Genomic DNA, 21794 nt, shown 5'->3' with positions numbered 1-21794 from the left:
GACATAAGACAACACAAGCTTACATTAAAAGTTAATAAAATATTTAATCTGTGATTCGCTTTCCAAAACAAACGTACATATTACAACCGTTTATTTGTAGATGAAATAATTAGTACACCTCATTTTATGATAATATTACTGTAATGTACACCACTAAGTATTAATAATCTCAATTTACTTAATATTATGTCAAGTAATTATATTAGAATAGTAGACCCAAAGTCAAAATAATACATTACATAATAATACAATATATTACCTATAATAAATAGCTATTGAAATCAAACTGGATTAATAAACGAATGTGTATAGCACTTCTATTTATTCTCGTCCAAATTAATGTATCTCTATTATAAAAATATGTGAATATTTCTACATTGAAATATTTTTAAATATAACTTACCATTTTATTATTAAATTTTCCAATTAATTGAATTAAATTTTAAAATACACATTTCATTTTCTTGTTTAAGTTATGTATTGTTTGAGATTAATAAGATTATCTAAAATAAATTACACGAAATACGAATTACATAATTTCACTATACATATATTGAAAGATGTTGAGATGTTTACATCTCTATGTTATCTCTGTTCTAATACTTTATATATATGTATACAATAGCTTCCTATTTCTGCCAAATATCGGGAACTTAAGTTCCAAATTAATGCGACACATATATAGACACCATGATTTATAATTACGACGCTTCATTATAGATTTGATTTGAAATGTTTCAGCTAGCAAGTCATGCATACATAGTCGAAGATCTATAAATAAAAAGACAACGATATAACAGTTCACAATGCTACTTTCTTATGTAATTGTCAAAGGAACTTTTTTGTATTTTAATAAAGAAGAGATTTATAAATATTTAAAAACAGTATATTAACACCTTTATTAGAAAAAAAGGCCAATAACAAAACAGAAGAGAAAATAATATTATAACACATAAAATCAAACATTAGTCGACACTAGGAGTGTTTCAGTGAAGTATCTATAACTTATGTATTCATTGAAACGCTTCAAGTATTAAAACTGATTTTTTATTAAAATTTTGATTGTAATTTTTAAACAGCAACTTAGAATATTAGGAATGTTAAAATGGAAAAATATAGACATAAATCATTAATTGTTTCAAGGAAACAATAAAATTGGGTATAAATTGAAATTTAAAATAAAATAAAAATGGAATTACACATTTGTTGTACATCATATAAAGTTTTACAATAAGTTCGAAATTATTACATAATAGTAGGGATGTTCTTAACATATATTTGTCGAAGGGAATGCTTTATAGAGGTAGCTAGTTCAATGTCAAGAATGATGCTAAGGATTGTCAAAGGTCAGGGACGTGTGATGAGAGGAAATGTAACCTGGTCTGTGAGATGAGGTACAGCTAGCCTTCCTATAACACGGTATTTCTACAATACGATAACGAGATGTTTGTCTAAAATTATTTAGAAAATTACATTAAGCACTATGAACACAAAATATATGGGAATAACCGAAATTTTACTGCTTATTCTTTATGTAATAGGTAAAAAAAAACGTGTTGCTATATTGCATAGCATTTTTGATCAACTTATGCAATTATAATTAGACAATAATAATTTAATATTAAAACAATAATCAAATAAGAATACACTATATTTATAAACATTAACAAAAAAAAACATTAACTGTCCCCTTCACACTCATAAGCTAGAACGTGCGAGAGAGAGATGGGCAGAATTTTCATAATGCGCATCCAGTGCGACGTCACGTCGCGTGCTTTTTCAGAAGCACTACACAAGCGCAACGTGTGAATGTGTTGAACGCGAGCTACATGGTAGGCGGAGTGGGGGTGTTAGATTTTATTTTCGTTACGGAACTTCTTGATTCGGTCGCCGCGCTCAAAGCCCGCGATAAAAGCTATGCAATAGTTTAAAAATACATAAAGGCATAGTTGTTTCATTTAGAAAAAATACCTTCCTTCTTGTAGTAGCTTCTAGTATCGTATGACACTGTTTTGCACAACACGGGTCTTTGTAGGAACGTATCTACCGTGTTATAGGGAGATTGTCTGTATTCAATGATTGCCGCATAGCAGAAATTAGGATATGGGTACAAAATAATCGTTTATTCAGCTATTTATCAATATGATCGTGGCTTCTTCGGCCTATAGGTCCGTGATGGTAGCTCCCTCGTTTCCATGCCTTAAATACTGCTGGTGAAGGAACATTGTAAGCTCACCCGGATAGGAACATCATTATATAAATTAAATACTTTAATATCTCAGGGTGAGTAGCGTCATTCGAGCTGAGGTGTCCATGGACTCTTACAAAAACAATGAATATCAATAAATATCTTATATTTGCCTCATGAAATTTACAAGTTAATTATTATTTCATGTTATAATTACTATATTTATTAGAGGGTCCAACAAAGAACAAAAACAAAGCGAAGTCCACAAGCAACATTGGGATTTGAGGTCTATTCTCTCAATTGTGTAGTGATTATGCAAATTACAGTATTTGCGAGTTTGATTCTTATTACAGATTTTTTATTCGTTGATGGTAGAAATCATAATTAAGTTAGTAAGAATTTCACTAGATTTTTTTTTTACCCGCTTGCCGAATTCGAACACGGATGAGTCGCATCGCTCGATACGAATGCCCCGGCCGTCTTATCCTTTAGACTATGACGACTTCAAAATTAGTTTAATGAAAAATAGTCAATTAATTTTTGTTTTCTTAATGTAAAGTATCAAAATTATTTAATTTTTATTATAGTGATTTACGAATGTAATTGTCTCGTGTTAATTCCGTATAAAATACACTCCTTATAAATTATTATCTTTTAACACATAATTCATAATGTTGGTCTGTGACGTATGAAGGGAATATGCGAGTGAATACCAGAATAGTTTTTTGGAGAGAACAATCAAGAATCAGATAAGTTTCAGTTCACATTTAAACGATACCACTAATCAATGCATATTCAATCGCGAAATTAGACTTAAATCTATACTCCGCGCGCGAGCTCCGAGGATTCCGGGGCTGAAGAAGCGGGCGGGCGTGCACCGCGCCCGACCGTCGCTTCATACCCCGCACTGTCCCAGTACTAGTGTTGACCTTAACGTGACGCTAACCGACTCGTTGTTTTTAATTTTGCGATAGCAGTGTTAATTACGTGTGATTTCTAATATAAATAGTCTTACACTTATAAGTCTTTTTGTTTGCACAAATAGCTATTTAATTTGATGAAAAAGGAATGGCGAGCACTAGCATAATAAATGTCTTAGCATTAGAGGAATATTTCTGGCAAAAGGATGGCTTAATGGAGGACGTTGTCGAATCATTTATTATTGAAGTATGAGAGGAGAGTGATATCAAGAGGAGAGTACATCAAATTCTTCAACTACTGATTAATCTGATTGCGAGAGTAATTAATAAGATTTCACGTTCATTTTGTTCAATAAAAATCAGTTCATTAAATTAAATTCATACGTGATCAAATGTTTTTTTTTTCAAGTTCATAATACCCTCATAAAACTATTTTATAATTTACACTCGCACGGAGGCTTAAGATGTGTTAGTATCGATAGCGCAATATCGACTAATTACAACACTAGCTCATTACGTCAACATTCCTTAAAAATCCTCGGAGCTCGCGCGCGGACAGTAGATTGCTCTAAAACTCAAAGTTGAATAACTATATGATCAAGTTAAGAGCCAGCTTCCGCATTTTTTTTCATTTAAATAACTTTAACGATTCCTACTTCTAGTAACATTAATTATATTATATTTTTATTGCGAAATTAATGTTTTTGAAACGATTTTATTTAAGTCACACTTAAGTTATTTAAGTTAACTACACCACTAATATTTTTATTTTCGATTTAGCACCCGATTTAAATTCTAACAAACACTCAAATCATGGACGTCAAAGCACAATCAGTAAGGACGATATATAGTTGCTGTGAAATGAACAATAAATTAAATACGCGACTTGAAGAAAATACTGGCTGTGTTCGATTTTTTTTGTCAATCCAATCGGCTGTAAGCGTACTGGCTCCGAAGGCGACATTAACGATGGCAATGTTGAAATAAGACGAATTAAAAAAAAAACAATTGCGGTCGAAAGTTCTTCTCCAATGTTTTTTGCATTATACGCAATGTAAGATCAGATGACGCGTGGGGTCAACGACCTCACGCGTCCAGTCACGAGAGGATACCTTCAGTTTCGATTGCGGGTTCCCAGTTTTTTATTATTTCATGTTTATTTTCGATATTAAAAAAAAAGTTAAGTGGCAAGTAAAAACCAACCTTGTATAAGTTGTGTTTAAAGCTACTTTGCTGATCTAAGTAATGAAGAGAAATCACTTAATATCCTTAAATTCCATCAAGTCCACAGCGAAGTAGGCATCATTCCCTCCATTGAAGTATTTCGCGGCGTTAATGTTTCGTTGCAAAGGAAATCCAGCGGCATATCGACCAAATGACCTTGTATAAGGTCTATTTTCCTGTTCGCCAACGCCGGGTCGGTGTGCCACAATGTCTGACAGTGCTCCTCTTGATAACGTTTCAATTGTGCGAACGTGTGTACCGCGTCCGTGGGTATGCTGTGAAATACCTGAAAATACATAGCTAATATAATATATTTATGCTTACTTAATGGTGGTAGGACCTCTTGTGAGTCCGCGCGGGTAGGTACCTCCGCTCTGCCTATTTCAGCCGTGAACCAGTAATGCGTTTCGCGTTTGAAGGGCGGGGTAGCCGTTGTAACTATACTGAGACCTTAGAACTTATATCTCAAGGTGGATGGCGCATTTACGTTGTAGATGTCTATGGGCTCCAGGAACCACTTAACACCAGGTGGGCTGTGAGTTCGTCCACCTATCTAAGCAATAATAAATAATAATACTAGAACTAACGTCCTCGTATATCTCTGTGTTCTGTCGCGACACGGCCTGCCACACGTGCCGGTAGAAGCGCTCGCAGCAGGGGTCGTCGACCTCGCCGCCCCCCTCCCCCCGCCCCAGGTGCTCGCGGAACAGTCGCTTGCGCAGCGCGCCCGCCACGCGCCCGCACGGGAACGCCTGCTCGTTCATCGTCCCGTCCGTGAACTGCTCGTCCTGATAGCAAAAATAAATAATTATTAAAGATCCAGAAGTTGCCAGTTTACAACACGGTATATTTGGTGGTTTTTTTTTTGGTTTGGTTGGAGTTTGGTAGCCAATTAATTCTGAATTGAAATGGGGAAAGTAAAGAACTTCATAAGTGGGTGCCGCGCGAACCGAACAATCGCGGCGAACGCGTTAAGATATGCCTTGCGTCCTTTTTTTTTTTTTTCTTGCTGGGGACCGAACCCCCTACGAGGTCCCCGCGCCTCCATGCCTAGCGTCCTACTCTGACCGGGTTCTGACCCCGGCTGGAGATCGGACGTCGGGTGAGAGAGTGTAAGGAGAGCCATTTGATGCGGTAGGGCCTCGAATTGCATCCCTTGGGTCCGCTCCCAACATCTGTGGACTATATAGTCCCGATAGGTTCAACCTGACCCGAAAAAGTATCTTGCGTTACAATAAAATAGTTTTTTACACTATTTTTAATTCAATTTTATTAAAATATATTTTCTATTTTTTATTTGGATTTTCTATAAAAGCGTATTTTTTTTATTTTTTTTTAAACTATTATTTATTTATCATTTTTTAGTTGAATTTCAATTTATTCTTTTTTATTTTATTTTTAATATTGCATTGTCATCGGTCCTTAATAAGTATACAAAATTTCGACTTAATCCGACGTTTTGAAGGGGGGTCAAAATCATGTTCAAAGATTCCGTTACATATTAACATACATACGTCTTAAGCTAATAAAAGCGTATTAAAATAAAATATATCTAAAAGAGTGAAAGCGTTTGTTTTTCAAATTATTTAGATCGATGTTCCTTTCATGAATAGTTTATGGGTGTAGCGTTAAAGTGTATCGTTATGTTTAGTTGGGTTGATCGCGGCACGTTTGGAACCTCTAGGTCTGCGGAGGGACTTCGGTTCCCTCTGTATTTTGTACCGTATGTTCCTTGGGGAATGCTCTGAGGAATTGTTTGAGATGATTCCCTCATCTCCTTTTTATCATCGCACCTCCCGCCATCGGAGCAGAGTTCATCCATATCATGTGGAACCACTGCGTTCATCGACAGTGCGTATCCAGAGGTCTTTTTTGCCACGTACCATCCGGCTATGGAATGAGCTCCCCTCCACGGTGTTTCCCGAGCGCTATGACATGTCCTTCTTCAAACGAGGCTTGTGGAGAGTATTAAGCGGTAGGCAGCGGCTTGGCTCTGCCCCTGGCATTGCTGAAGTCCATGGGCGACGGTAACCACTCACCATCAGGTGGGTCGTATGCCCGTCTGCCTACAAGGACAAAAAACAAAACGTGCCTGCAGCAGCACGGCGATCTCGGAGTCCCTGCTGCCGAGCATGGAGCGGTCGTTGAGGTTGGCGCTGCCGCAGATGACCGTCTTGTCGTCCGCTATCAGCAGCTTGGAGTGCACGTAGATGAGCTCGGTGACGGGCTCGCCCTCCAGCCGCGAGTGCGTCCGCAGCCCGTGGAACGTGATGTACTCGGACGGGTCCGAAACGCCCGCCTCGTACAGACGGGTCAGGATGGCTTCACGACTCCTGCACCGGAAACAAATTGATTTACAGTTTTTTTTTTAAAGGGATTTTAAGACCTGGTATAATAGCCGGCAAACTTCTTGAGCATTTGTTGACGTAGTGGGGGTAAGTTCGAGCATGGTACACTCACGTGCAAAAACATTATTTACTCTGCGTCATAATGCAATTAAATTATTAAAATCAACATATGTATTTATTTATATATTTATTAGAACATCAACAAAAAATATAGGTTTTAATAATTGAATCTTGGGGTAAAATAGATATTCCTTCTATTAAGTAAAAACTAGAGCTGTTGCCAGGTCTTGGTTCAGTTGAAGCGAAGCTGGTATTTGTAATTTTTTTTTCGTTATCATAATCTTGACCATCATCATCGTCACTGTTTTCATAACCAGAGTCGCTATCATCGTGATGAGTCGACATAGTGCTCATCGGTGTAGTTCATAACTCGGTCGGTTCGGTCTTCTTTTTTGTCTATAATTAATTATTTTTTTAAGATATTCGATTCGTAGTAATTGAATGTAACTTTTTTCAATTACCAGCTTCCGATTATTTTCTGTTTTTTTTTTCCATCTGAAGCCTAGCTCTTTCATAATTCGTCGTAAACTTCATTTCGAGCCATTAAAATTTATATCTTCTTTAAGTTTTTCGAAGCCTTTCTACGGTACGGAGTTTCGCTGCTTGTTATGTAGTTATTATGAATACATATTTTTATTACAGATTGAATGAAACTATCAATTCCGGTAACTTTCTTCTTCCCTGATCTTTTCTTACCCGAAGTCCGAAACACGGCGAGCAAGCCAGAGCCTTTAGCTTCGTTAATATTGCACCTAACAGTACTCACTGATGTTTTTGTTGTTTCCGAAGTCTGTTTTACTTTTTCCATATCATTCTTCCCCTGTTTCATAATGAAGCAATATAAGTCGTACACAATTTTTCTACCCTTTCTTTTGAATACTACACCAATTTGTCACTGCATAGTGTATTTTTTATAAAAAATCAACAAACACTCGACAAATAGCAATGGCAACAAAGTCAACAAGCAATTATAACAAATAACTTAACGATTAATAACGATAGACTTTTCACTATACGCAAGCGTACTTTTGGGAGCAAGCGGAACGAAGGCGCGGTGCGGGGCGCAAGGTTCGACTGATCTACCAATAACGCGCTCGATACGCTTTCCCCTGCCGTCGCGCCTCACCCTCACCACCAAAGTGATCTAAAATTCGGTTCTGCGCAGTCAAGGTCATTTGCTCAAGATGTTTGCCGGTTACTATAACTACGTGTTAGAATTGTATAATTCCTGAACGCATTTTTATATCAACTAGTGGTCCCGCAGTAGTCGAAACGACTATAATTAATTGAAATAATAAATTTGATCATTATTATGGTTCTATAATAACAGATTTCGCCAAAACTACACTATAGACAAATAAAATTAAAGATAAACATTATTAACCTATTCTCAATTTTACCAGACTTTAAGCGATAATAAAAGTTTGACAATAAACAAAGAGTATATACATATATTTGTGTGCGTTAAATACATGGTAGTGTGTGTAATATTTTTTTTATTGATTTAATGTATTATGAATGGATAATTTAAAAAAAATATTAGCTTTCTGCACTCCTTCACTATATTCTGTATAAGTGTGGAAAATTTAATACTCCTCCGTCCGCGCAATTTTCGCAAAAAGGGGTACAAAGTTTTTGCTTCACGTATTAATATATAGATACCAAATGTCAATTGTAGTGGTCGTCCCTTTCTTCTTCTTGCGTCGCTAATGACCAATGACCACTGACAAAAAATGTATATCGCCGTTAGAATAAATACTATTCTTGCAAATCTTCGTCTTTTATATGAAACCCAGACGATCACTCCAACACTAGACCTTTAGGTAATGTCTTATTTTGATTTAATTTCTTATTTTTATGAAAAATGATAATATAAAGTGAAGTGAAATGAAGATGATTGATTTGAGACATTAATCAATTGGGATGAAATTAAATGAAATGAGATGAGATGATATGGCATGAAATATAATCTTAGGAAAATGGTGGTCATTTACTGCAATTTTTTCTGTGGATTTTTGGAGGATCCCAAGAAGAATATTAAACTTTTATACACTTTCACAGATATAAACCACCGTTATTACACGTTTAAGCCTGAAGGAACACTAAATAGACAAAGTAAAATAAATCACACAGATCACGGAGAGAACGCAAGATGGCGTCTTATGTCGGTGTACGATAAAACATCGCTCATGAACAACGATGTATCGAATTTTGTTTATTATTTTTTTATTTTTTTGCCATTGTAGGCAGACGAACGTACGGTCCACCTGACGGTGAGTGTTTACCGTCGCAAACGGACTTCAGCAATGCCAGGGGCAGAGCCAAGCCGCTGCCTACCGGTTAATAATAATTCGTTAGCATGCCCTACACCGATGGGGGCGGGGTGTGCCTGTACCTGCTGATGCTCTGGTAGTTCCAGTGCGTGACGGCGTGCAGCGAGGTGCCGGAGGGCGCGCCCACCTCGCCCTCGAAGGCGGGCAGCAGCGGCATCACCACGTACACGCGGAACGCCTCGCCGCCGCGGTGCGCGCGCATTATGCGGTTGAACAGCGCCTCGCCGATCTGCACCAGAGCGGACATCGAGTATAACACTATGCTGGCGGTAGGACCTCTTGTGAGTCCGCGCGGGTAGGTACCACCGCCTAGCCTATTTCTGTCGTGAAGGAGTAATGCGTTTCGGTTTGAAGGGTACGAAAGCCGTAGTAACTGTAATGAGATTTTAGAACTTATATCTCAAGGTGGGAGGAGCTAGAACAGCGTGCCCAAGACCGATATCAATGGAAAAATTTGATTCGAGCCCTACACCCCAGCAGAGGGTAATAGGAAAGAATGACGATGATGATGATGATGATATCTCAAGGTGAGTGGCGCATGTACGTTGTAGATGTCTATCGGTTCCAGTAACCACTTAGCACCAGGTGGGCTGTGAGCTCGTCCACCCGCCTGTGCAATAAATAAATAAAACAGATGTTCATTTTACATTTTGGACCAAACAGCATTCGAAAACTAAAAGATAAAATCTTATTAGTGAACGTAGAGTATTAGTTCTCAGGGACAACATTGAAAATAAATGCGATTTTTTTATTATTTAGTCGAATTATGAATGAATGAATAGTAAATTATATAAAACCATAATATCTGGCACTGCGTTAAAATTCGCATGTCACATAATGACAAAGCATACACGCTGCTTTGAACTTATGTAATAACTCATTTTCACTATGCCTAGCAAATAAATGATTTCTTTCTTTCTTTCGGTTTATGACACGCTTGAGACCGACCTGGTTCCGGACCGCAACGCTGGATCGAGACAGCGTGATGAAGAACTGGTTCTCGATGTAGAGGTAGTGCTGCGCCCTCATTATCGTATCGACGTACGCTTCGTGGATGCTCTGCTCCACGGTGTCCGGGTCGAGGAACCCGCCCGACCAGCTCGACACGCTGCGTAGCACCTTTAGAGAAAGAAATATAACTCTAAGTAACGTTGTAGTCATTGTGACGAAAGGTTAGATGTCGGCGTTACGGCCAATATATTGATATTTTTGGTGACTAAGAATGTCAGGAGGGGGGGGGCACCCTAAAAGAGTCTTGGTAAAATTGTGTAAAGGGGATATGTGAGGGTAGGGCGAGAGAGATGACCTACGATAGGCCTGAATGAAAAAAGAGTACATGCTGAGCGCACTCCATATGGTGACACAAGAATAAGAGAAAGGGATATTAGGTTAAAAAAATATAGAGTGTATTAGTTTTTTAATTGTCTATAATACAATTTTATAGTTGTTGTTTTATTCACAAATAAAAAAAAACGGTGTGCGTGCAACTTGGTACACGTGAATGAAGTGGAACTTCTTTTTCGATGTGTAGTATTGTGGTTTTCTTCATTTTTCATCCTTAAATCAGATTGCTCTTGTAATAGGGAATGCTGTGTCTAAAAGATGCGCGACATCTTCAACATTTATATTAGATAGAAAAATAAAGATATATATATATATATTTTAAATACTTCATTAAAATATTGGCCGCTACTCGTTGCTAACGCTCGAACTGGCCTGTAACAGATATACTACGCGCATGCGTTCGAGTGTCTTTCTATTCCATGGTAGCGTTAAGCGCTTAACGCAACCTTATTGGAAGTCGCACTTCACAAAAAATATGAATTCTTTTCTTTTATGTGCTATGTGTACCGGAAACACCCCAACTCCAACCAGGAATCGATTCGGGCTTTCCAAGTACAGTGGCTAAAAATTCTAACCACTCAGTCAACAACCTTAAATCTTTGTTTAAGGCGCGTGCTTCTCACCTGACAAGACACGTTGTTCATGTCGATGTTCAGTAATTTGTCGAAGTCCCCTAATGGCTGTATGTCGCTGTATGTCTTCGGCACTAAGTACGGGTAGTTTGTGTTTTGTCTGTAAATCAATTATAATAATGTTTTTAAAATCGCATTAATTAAATAAACTGACTAGATTGTATTTTTTAAAAATTTATATTACAGTTAATGAGAATAGAAGAATTGACGGTAGCCATGGAAACACATTTGTTTGTTGTGCAGTTTCTCTTATAAACAAAAAAAAGAGTGCGTGTACTTATTTATGTACGCGCGTAAGAAGTTATACTTTATTTTTATTAAATTTATTTCTTTTTTTTTTATATTAAATAATTAATAACAAATATTTAACGTTAATAATTTAATAATATTTAGTATGAATTATATTAAAATTATAATAATTTTGTCATTTATATTACTAAAAAATGAATGCTAATAACTAGGAGTGGGTAATATCGGTTTTGCCGCGTATCGAATCGTATCTATATATCGAGGATCAATATCGGATATTGAATCTATATATTTTCTGAATCTATATATTGATGGATGCTAGTAGATTTTCTCGATTCATGATATTTGAGATTTGAAACGATACGCTGATATAATATCGTAGTAGATATAGATTTAAGTCAACGTTATACGGTTGGTTTTCTGATATCAATTTATAATATGATCTTAAAGTAATAAAAAGAACATGAAAATAAAAATATCAAAAAAACTTTCCTTCATGCTTTTACCAGGCTTAGGACTAGCTACATTATTTTCAGTTTTTAGTATTTTGTGTCTTAATTTAAAATTACAAAATATACCAAAAGAGTGTAGATTTCAAAAGCTTAATACAAATACAAGAAATAAACTCAATTATTTGGATTCAACTAAAAATAGAAAAATGTGTACTTTAAAAATCAAACACAAAAAACTTTTAAGTATTTATAAACACTTGTCCAAAAATTCTAGTTCAAGGTCAAAGCGCGTGAAATTAAATTCAACGATGCAAATAGGCTATACTGCATTCAAGTTAGGGTCGAAAGTTGAAACTTCTTTCCTTAATTGTATCCTGCTGATACGCTAAGAATAATCTACAGACATATGGACTTAAATATAAGGTTTACAATTGTATGGATAATGCCTGTTTCTGTTTCATTCATCACATGATATCCCTATCGTGCGCTCACTCACTCTGGCCGATTCGATACGAATTAAACGAATATTGCTGATATTAACGAATCGGTACGATATGCCGATGCGCATCACATCGAGCAATATCGTGTATCGGCTGATATCGAAATATAGATATCGATTCACGAATCCGTACGATATGGCGATGCGCATCACATCGAGCAATATCGTGTATCGGCTGATATCGATATATAGATTTCAATCCACAAATCGGTACGATATGGCGATGCGCATCACATCGAGCAATATCGTGTATCGGCTGATATCGATATATAGATTTCAATCCACAAATCGGTACGATATGGCGATGCGCATCACATCGAGCAATATCGTGTATCGGCTGATATCGATATATAGATTTCAATCCACAAATCGGTACGATATGGCGATGCGCATCACATCGAGCAATATCGTGTATCGGCTGATATCGATATATAGATTTCAATCCACAAATCGGTACGATATGGCGATGCGCATCACATCGAGCAATATCGTGTATCGGCTGATATCGATATATAGATTTCAATCCACAAATCCGTACGATATGGCGATGCGCATCACATCGAGCAATATCGTGTATCGGCTGATATCGATATATAGATTTCAATCCACAAATCGGTACGATATGGCGATGCGCATCACATCGAGCAATATCGTGTATCGGCTGATATCGATATATAGATTTCAATCCACAAATCGGTACGATATGGCGATGCGCATCACATCGAGCAATATCGTGTATCGGCTGATATCGATATATAGATTTCGTGCGGGGCGATATCGAATTCAACGATATTGCTGCGATATATAGATATTGAATCTATATACGATTTATATCACCCACTCCTACTAATAACACTTTTTTTTACGAGTGTACATGAGCGAAAGTTCACCCGCGGCTATATTCAGACTCGCCAAGTTACGTCGGTCGTATTGTAATGAGCGATTTAGTGGGCAACTTCATTCTGATAATTTTGTGTCACGGTGCGCGCGCATCGTAAAATTTCACTCTCATCAATTTTTCATAACGCGCCTAAAGAAGTATAACTTCAAAAATAGCAATTGTTTTTTTAATAACACATTCCTTGTAAAATGACGATTCTGTTTTTGAATTAGCATTTGCTTGACGGTGACTAGTGCTTGAGGTGCCTAAAAGAACCGTTAATGGATCGGGAGGATCCGTGATGACGTGTTTAGGGCGACGTCGACTGTTTACCATACGGCCCACAGGATCGGATATGGAAAACTAGCACTAAGCTCACTGGTCTATAGAGTCCAGTTCCGCCTAACAACGTTTATCGTTAAATCAAATCAGTAGCGCCTTTTATTTTTTTATTGCTAAGATGGGTGGACGAGCTCACAGCCCACCCGGTGTTAAGTGGTTACTGGAGCCCATAGACATCTACAACGTAAATGCGCCACCCGTCTTGAGATATAAGTTCTAAGATTTCAGTATAGTTATAAGGCCTTTTTTTTAACGCTTGGGAATCCATTTACGTATACCCGGTCCGGGGGTAACGAACCGGGTTATGTCGGACATAGTTATTATTATTCTTATTATTATATATATATATATTATATACACTACCTAGCCTTCTCTAGTTTGATAGCGTTCCAGCGCTGTATGAAGTGTCGCGCGACGTCCCGCGCGGCCGCGCCCTGCACCACCAGCCCCACGTCGTGCCACGGCATGCGCGGCGTCGTGTTGCGGTCGACTAGATCTACAAATTAACGAGAACTTTAAAAACCCAAAAATCACACCCTGTATATTATGGCCTTTAAAACAAAAAATCACACCCTGTATATTATAGCGGTCTTGTTCACTTAGTTACTATGAGTTTTTATAGCTTTTTACTGGTGGTAGGACGTCTTGTGAGTTCGCACGGGTAGGTGGCACCGGTTTGAAGGGTGGGGCAACCGTTGTAAGCTATACTGAGACCTTAGAACTCATATCTCAAGATGGGTGGTGGCATTAACGTCGTAAATGTCTATGGGCTTCGGTAACCACTTTACACGAGGTGCACCGTGAGCTCGTTGAGGCATTTGAGAAAAGAAAAAAGTTATCGGAGGTTTATAGGCCCGTTATAATAAGACTGCTTAAAAGTATTATTCGTAATAAGGCCACATGAATAATATTTTGTGCCGGCAGGTTTTTTAATATTTTTTATTTCAGTCTTTTTACAAACTAACTGTTGAATCAAAACATTTGCGAGATAATAATGTTACTTCAATAAATTATATTCTAATTATAAAGCTCCGATAACTTATGAATAAATAAGGGTAATTATTATGCTTTTCATCGATAGTTGCACAATAATTCAAATACATAAGATTTAACTATGATAAATTGACACCTGAACATATTGACCATATACCTTTCACTTTATTTGTATTGAGATACTGTTTACTACTGACGGTTACCGTGATATGGACATGCGATGCGTAGAGAGGAGATCCATGTGAATATATATCAAATGTATGGAAATGATAGGGCAAGGTAGAAGAGGAAGAAGTCGAACGAAGAAGACATGGATGAATGACGATATGAGAGAGAGAGAGGAATGAGTGTTGAGATGACGGCTGATAGAAGAGAATGGAAATTAATGGAAAAAGAAGAAGATACTGTTTACCATCCTATATATTTGAAAAGCACTAAAATTGAAGTTTACCAATCGATTCAGCTACGCTAAAAGTTATCTCCTGCAGTTAAGAATGTCAAAAACTCACCGACAAACGGCAGATCCAAGTTGTTGAAGTCTTTAACAATGAAATTCGTGTAGTCCTTCCCGATCCACAGCTTCGAGTTCCCCTCGACGCCTTCCAGCGCGTCCTTCGTGCTCTCGGTGATGACGCGTCCCTCGACGACCTGCGCGAGGGGTGCGGGGGCTAGGGGGGGTAGGTGTGCCCCCCGCGCGCCCCGCCCGCCGAGCGCGTCCGTGAGCAGCACGGAGTCGTTGGAGCGCGCGTACTTCTCGGCCTTCTTCCGCTCGGACTCGTCGAACTTGTGCTCGTTCCTCTCCTCGTCGAACAGTATGCTGCTGATGATGTCCTTCCCGCGGTCCGTGAGCTTGTCGAGCACGTTGCGCTTCTGTATCTCGGGCGTGTCGGTCCTGTAGTCGGGCCGCGTGGCGATCATGAGGCGGTCGCCCGGCTCTAGTACGGGCAGCTCCGGCTCCGGAACGCTCTCGGTCTCTTCGCTTTGTTCCGGCTGACTTAATTCATGTTCTTTTGCATTCAAATCTTGTAGTTCTAAACTGGAAAATAGATGTTTATATATTATTACTCCAGCCCCCCCACTATAGCAACGAGCCCTCGCTGGGCCTTCTCTCTCTCTCTCTTTCTCTTACATATAGAAATAACTATTTTTTGTAGTCGTTGTGGCCTAAAGGATAAGATCTCGCGTTGAGCGATGCACCGGTGTTCGAATCTCAGGCGGGTACCAATTTTTCTAAAGAAAACAAATATTCACCACTGACTTTGACGGTGAAGAAATAACATCGTGTATGAAAATATATAACCCGCAAAATTATAATTTGCGTAATTACTGGTAGTAGAACTTCTTGCGAGTCCGCACGGGTAGGTACCACCACCTTACCTATTTCTGCCGTGAAGCAGTAATTCGTTTCGGTTTGAAGGGTGGAGCAGCTGTTGTAACTATACTTGAGACCTTAGAACTGTTATCTCAAGGTGGGTGGCGATATTTACGTTGTAGATGTCTATGGATTCCAGTAACCACTTAACACCAGGTGGGCTGTGAGCTCGTCCACCCATCTAGGCAATAAAAAAATGATATACGCTCGACATGGAAGCCATAGAAGTAAACTTACTCATTCAATCCGATGACGATATCTCTGGAGGTCTTCGCCAGCTCTAGCGCGGCGTCGATGCCGTTCGCGTTGTGTATGTACAGGCCGCCCCCTCCCGGCGAACTGGAAGTCTTCTTCTTAGTCCTTATAGAGTTCTTCGGTTGAGCTATATTACCGAGATCCGTCAACCTGTAAAAGGGAGATAAGAGAGCACGTGATTATAATTGCTGACAGTCAATTTTATCGGGAAACACGGATCCCAGCCTCCTTGAATTACTAGTACCCTCACCCGTCCGCACAAGTATCTTCCCCTATCTTGATGACAATGTTTAATATAAATACTAGCTGTACCCGTCCGCTTCGCTGGGCATTTAAAACTAACATTATTATTTCTCACCCCCACAAAGATTCTCATCATTAACGCCCCCGCAACTGGTGTAGGTAGTCCAACACTCATATAAATATTATCCATTAAGTACTATCCATTAAGTACATGTATTTTCTACATGGATACCAAGTTTCAAGTCAATCGGATGCATGGTTCAGTAGTTATAACGGAACATCCGTAAAAACCACTGTTGATTTATATTTTAGTATAGACAAATGAGATGAGGATCTCGACACTGGCAGCATCTTCGTTTTCGTGTCTATAGTTTCTGACGATAAATGATCTAATACATGAATAGACAAGGACAAAATTTCTAGATATTATCCTCCTCCATTGGTTAAACTATTAATTTAGTGCCTACATATGTAGTGCTATCAATAGACATATAGCAAATAGTCTGTTTTTTATTGTCTAAAACTCGAAATTAATTTAAGCCTTGTGGTATCAGTGATTATGGTTGAATTTCAATTGATGTGCGGACACTAATAGCTACAACCTGGCGGCCCATCCGTGCCTCTCACCAGGGCCCTGAAACTGCGATACTTTAAGTGAAATATTTTTTTGTATGGAAACTAGCGACATCTTGCAGCGGATGCCCCTAAACTAATATGTTGTTAAAGTTAAGGAATGTAATTATTGTATAACTAAACACAGAAAAAAAATCAAGTTATCAAATCAATCATATAAGTCTTTATTTGTTACAGACAATTTGTCAATTTTATCAATTGGTGGTTTCTGAAAATTTACAAAATCCTTCATTAAAAATAAAATATAGGATAGGTAATATGTTACTGCCATCTACAGGAGCAATGAGAAACTAATCGAAGCGAAGCCATCTAGTGGCCGACGCCCGTAAACATTTTTGTTGAGTGCTTGATTTGCTTATTTATAACTAATTTATGTGTATTATTTATGCGTCTCACCTGTGTCTGTGGTCGTCCCACCGACCGTAGCAGAGGTCGATGCCCCCCAGGAAGGCGACGCTCTGGTCGACAACGACGATCTTCTCGTGGTGCGCCCAGAAGAACACGCCGGCCTTCGCGTGGTCTGGGTGACGGAAAACCTACCGTTAGATAGGAGTTATAAACATTTAGACATGGCACGGATATCTTAGAGCGGCGATGTCGGTTCCAACGGTTGCCCGACAGTTGGTTCTAATCGCAACGGAATAAGGGTTATATTCCGCAAACGAACACGTGGGCATTTTAAGCTCTTCGCGTATATGTGGTCCACAGACAACTGGCGTAAAAATTCTGGCAATAAGCTTTAAAAAGTGTATATTTGACATAGCGACCAGTAAATATGCGGGCCAGCATATTGCATATAACCCAGTGACCAAGAGTGATTTAATATATCAGTCAACACGCGGATGACAGAAATTAACCTAAATTTTAATTATTAATTAGTCGCAGCTTAATACTGAGAAGCGAAGCGCATCCATGGCACTGTTTTGCGCAGACGAGCGTACGGCCCACATGATGGTGAGTGGTCACCGTAACTCATAGACATCAGCAATACCAGCGGCAGAGCTAAGCCGCTGCCTACCATTATGAAATGTTCAAGAAAATTATATACAAAATGCCACTACTCACTTTAATATTGTCATTAGCTAATCTACTTTTGCTGTAGTAGCTGTTGATGCCGAGCGCCATTTCAACTTCTTTATACAGCAATATAAATATTTTCACACCTTGCGCCTGAAAAACAATACAAAAGGATCGTTATTTAACATGTTCTAAAGAAAACATTGTACATACTTATATACTGTATGCTATACTTTACTGGTGGTAAGGACGTCTTGTGAGTCCGCATGGGTAGGTACCACAATCCTACCTGCTTCTACCGTGAAGCAGTAATGTGTTTCGATTTGAAGGGTAAGTTTTTTTATTAGCATACGGCCGCCCACCTGATGGTGAGTGGTTACCGTCGCCCACAGACCTCAGCAGTGCCAGGGGCAGAGCCAAGCCGCTGCCTACCACATAATACTCTCCACAAGCGTTTTTTTTATTAAGCAATCACGCCATGTTAACTGTTTCGGTGCTAAGTTCGTGTTACAAGTACCACATTAAGGAAATGAATGTAAGATTTTTATTATACACATACATATCTATACTAATATTATAAAGAGGAAAGATTTGTTTGTTTGTTTGTATTGAATAGGCTCCAAAACTACTGAACCGATTTAAAGAATTCTTTCACTGTTTTGAAGCTATACTATTCTCGAGTGACATAAGGCTGTTAATCTTTTTTTGAAAAAATTAGGAATCCTTACTAAAACTCAAATAACGTAACCCAGGGTGTAAAAAAATTACCTAAAATATTCTTTACATCGTGTGCCCTGCGAAAACTATTGATGATAGAATAAAATAATGTACTACGACTTTGTAGAACACATTATTATTTACAAAAAGTGTCGCGATAGATCACATATGTCTAACCATTATAGTTATGCCGCAATAAGTGTTCATTTATTTAAAAAAATAAAACAACGTCAAACATTGTTGACATTTTTGTTGAATACCCGAGCGGAGCCGGAGCGGGCCGCTAGTATTTAATATACATCCATAGCCCTGGAAAAGACATTTTATATTTATCATACAAATATCTCTTCTTGGCGGCGGGATTCGAACCCGCGACCCCCTTGTGTGGTGACCATGTCACTTACCACCACACCAGACGGCCGTTAAGTTGTGCGACAAACAAACAAAGCTACTGACCGCTTTCCTCTTCAAGATCATATCGAGCCTCCAATAGTTTCCGTTGAGCGCGGGCCGCTTCATGTACACCTCGGGGCTGAGCCACCAGTCGGCTATGAAGATCTCCTCCCGCGCGAGCTCCATGGCGTCGGCCGCCGCCGAGAAGTACTCCGCGCCGTCGACGAGCGCGCGCGCGGGGGTGGCGGGCCGGGGGGGCGCGAACGAGTGGTGCACGTTCGGGTACGTGAAGTCGCGGGCTGAAACGAATACGCCATTTTTTTTATCGTTTCTCGTTTTTTTTTATTTATTTTTTATTGCTTAGATGTGCGGACGAGCTCACAGCACATCTGGTGTTAAGCGGTTACTGGAGCCTATAAACATCTACAACGTAAATGCGCCACCCACCTTGAGATATAAGTTCTAAGGTTTCAGTGTAGTTACAACGGCTGCCATACTCTGCCATACCGAAACGCATTACTGCTTCACGGTAGAAATAGGCAGAACGGTGGTACATGCCCGTGTGGTCACACATCACGCATTACCATCAATGAAGTCGTTTGTTATCTTGAGTACTGGTGGGCAATTGAGAAACCGCACAGTTCTAAAATAATATTTAAAACCATAACTGCGAAAAGGATTTTAAGGTTGAAGTGCTCGGAAGCTCCGACTCATAGTTACTATGCAGACCGAGAGCTCGTTTAACGTCGATTAGAGAATTAATGAAAATTGTAGGGTAGTAGGCCAAGAGGCCGGCGCGTACAGGGTGTTCAAAAGTCGATATAGAGAACCGATAGCAGATACTCACCACTCTGATTAGCTACAGTCTTGAGGTAGTTCATCCACTCCTTGCTTTTTCGTTTCGTCCAGCACTTGATGACCATCTGTCGGCTCTGGTTCAATATCTGAAGACCGTGATTCATCCCAGTTGAGTACATGCCACTTGATACCTCGAAACTGTAATTGTATTTTTATTTTGTTACATGGCAACCCTAATGTGGCATCGTTCACTTTGATGAGGTACTAATTTTGTGTGAATTAATGATTTTTTGTTTTCATTTTTCATCTAGTTGGTTAAGTGGTTAGTGACTCAGACTACTGTACAACGGGTCCTAATTAGATTCTCAGTCTGAGTCATTATTTCTCTTAAAGATATGTGGTTTTTGGGGTTTAGATTTTTTGGTCATTATGTCGGTTGTGTTTGTGTATGTGTAAGACAGAAGAAAATCTTAGCTTGGTGTTTAGAAAAATTCAAATAATTTACAAAGAGGACTGTTAAAGCTTATTAGAATAAAAGAGCCAGACTAAAAAGTCCAGTTACCAGTCGCCGTGAAAAAAGGGAAAAAAAATTATTTTAACAATGCAATTCAACTAGAGACAGCTTTTTAACTTATAAAAAAACGTCTTGAGATAATTATTTGTGTTAAAATTAATACTAGCAAATTTTACAATTGCTTCGATATTTTAAACTATAATAGAAAAGATTATGTACAATTATATTTACCTTCGACTACTTACTTATTCAACAAGGGCTGCTTGTAAAAAGGAAAACAAGAAAGTAATTTGGAATTAAGACCACTATTTATAAACTACGTTATCCGATTACAATGGAATATGCAATTTCGAAATGGCACATCTCTGAAAATGTAAAATGTTCAGGAAATGAAAATTAACTGATTATTTTCTAAAGCAGTGTAAAATTTAGAATATTAACTTTTGAGATATATTTTAGTGTTAATTAGCAATTGAAAGTTACTGGAATTATTATAAAATGGGTGTAGGTAAGCCACAAAACTACATATATATGAAAAAACGTATTTGACAAAATATGCGACATGTGCCCTTTTCGAAATTGCATATTCAATTATGCTAAACGATTCGTATCAGATTATAATACTAAATTTAAAATAATGTAAAATACTGAAAAAAGGTTGATAATCGGATGCAGATTGCATGAATATTTTATTGATATACCAAATGGTTTTCTCTAGTCTCACCCTTGATCAAACAGCATAATGCCCTTGACAATTCCGTCCCGGGGTCTTATGTAGCCGAAGAATGTGTCCTTGACGAAGAACCAGCGCTCCTGCCATTTAGCACAGACCAGACCGGTGCAGAAGTAATTACACCTGGAAAGGCCGATAAATGTCATTAGAACCGATCGGGATCGGAATAGTTCAGGCTAGAGAATCGAGAGAAAAAGAGAGAAATAATAAATAAATAAATATTTACTAACAATCACGATGCGTTAACGCAAAACGCATTAACTGGTCCCGTGGTAAGATCGTAAAGAATTTGTGTTACAGGTACCAGCTAACGGAAATAAATGTAAGATTTTTTTAAATTATACTTCTTTAGGCGCATTATGAAAAATTGATGAGAGTGAAATTTTACGATGCGCGCGCACCGTGACACAAATTTAATAGAATGAAGTTGCCCACTAAATCGCTCATTACGATACGACCGACGTAACTTGGCGAGTCTGAATATAGCCGCGGGTGAACTTTCGCGCATGTACACTCGTAAAAAAGAGTTTTATTAGCATTCATTTTTAGTAATATAAATGACAAAATTATTATTTAATATAATTCATACTAATTATTATTAAATTATGAACGTTAATTATTTATTATTAATTATTTAATATTAAAAAAAAAAGAA

General features: G+C 38.3%; 1 protein-coding gene across 4 annotated transcripts in view; it reads right to left on the bottom strand.

Moving 5' to 3' along the window:
* Positions 1–77: 77 nt before the first annotated feature.
* The window catches only part of Pld (Phospholipase D), a 46489-nt gene continuing 24772 nt past the window's right edge, over positions 78–21794 (bottom strand). For all 4 annotated transcript variants that reach the window (XM_089732487.1, XM_089732488.1, XM_089732485.1 and 1 more), the window contains exons 7-20: positions 21131–21262; positions 19942–20090; positions 19158–19393; positions 18033–18137; positions 17364–17503; positions 16074–16241; positions 14974–15500; positions 13835–13967; positions 11041–11149; positions 10022–10192; positions 9136–9302; positions 6425–6665; positions 4920–5120; positions 78–4618 (exon numbers count right to left, since the gene is read on the bottom strand). In XM_089732487.1, the coding sequence (XP_089588613.1) occupies positions 4388–4618; positions 4920–5120; positions 6425–6665; positions 9136–9302; positions 10022–10192; positions 11041–11149; positions 13835–13967; positions 14974–15500; positions 16074–16241; positions 17364–17503; positions 18033–18137; positions 19158–19393; positions 19942–20090; positions 21131–21262 (2710 nt within the window). In that variant the 3' untranslated portion in view covers positions 78–4387. The remainder of the gene's footprint in view (positions 4619–4919; positions 5121–6424; positions 6666–9135; positions 9303–10021; positions 10193–11040; positions 11150–13834; positions 13968–14973; positions 15501–16073; positions 16242–17363; positions 17504–18032; positions 18138–19157; positions 19394–19941; positions 20091–21130; positions 21263–21794) is intronic.

The sequence above is a fragment of the Bombyx mandarina genome, chromosome 13 (assembly GCF_030267445.1).
Source record: "Bombyx mandarina strain Sakado chromosome 13, ASM3026744v2".
Classification (NCBI taxonomy): Eukaryota; Metazoa; Arthropoda; class Insecta; order Lepidoptera; family Bombycidae; genus Bombyx; species Bombyx mandarina.
Note: the sequence above shows the minus strand (reverse complement) of the source record. Positions and strands in the feature narration are given on the sequence as shown.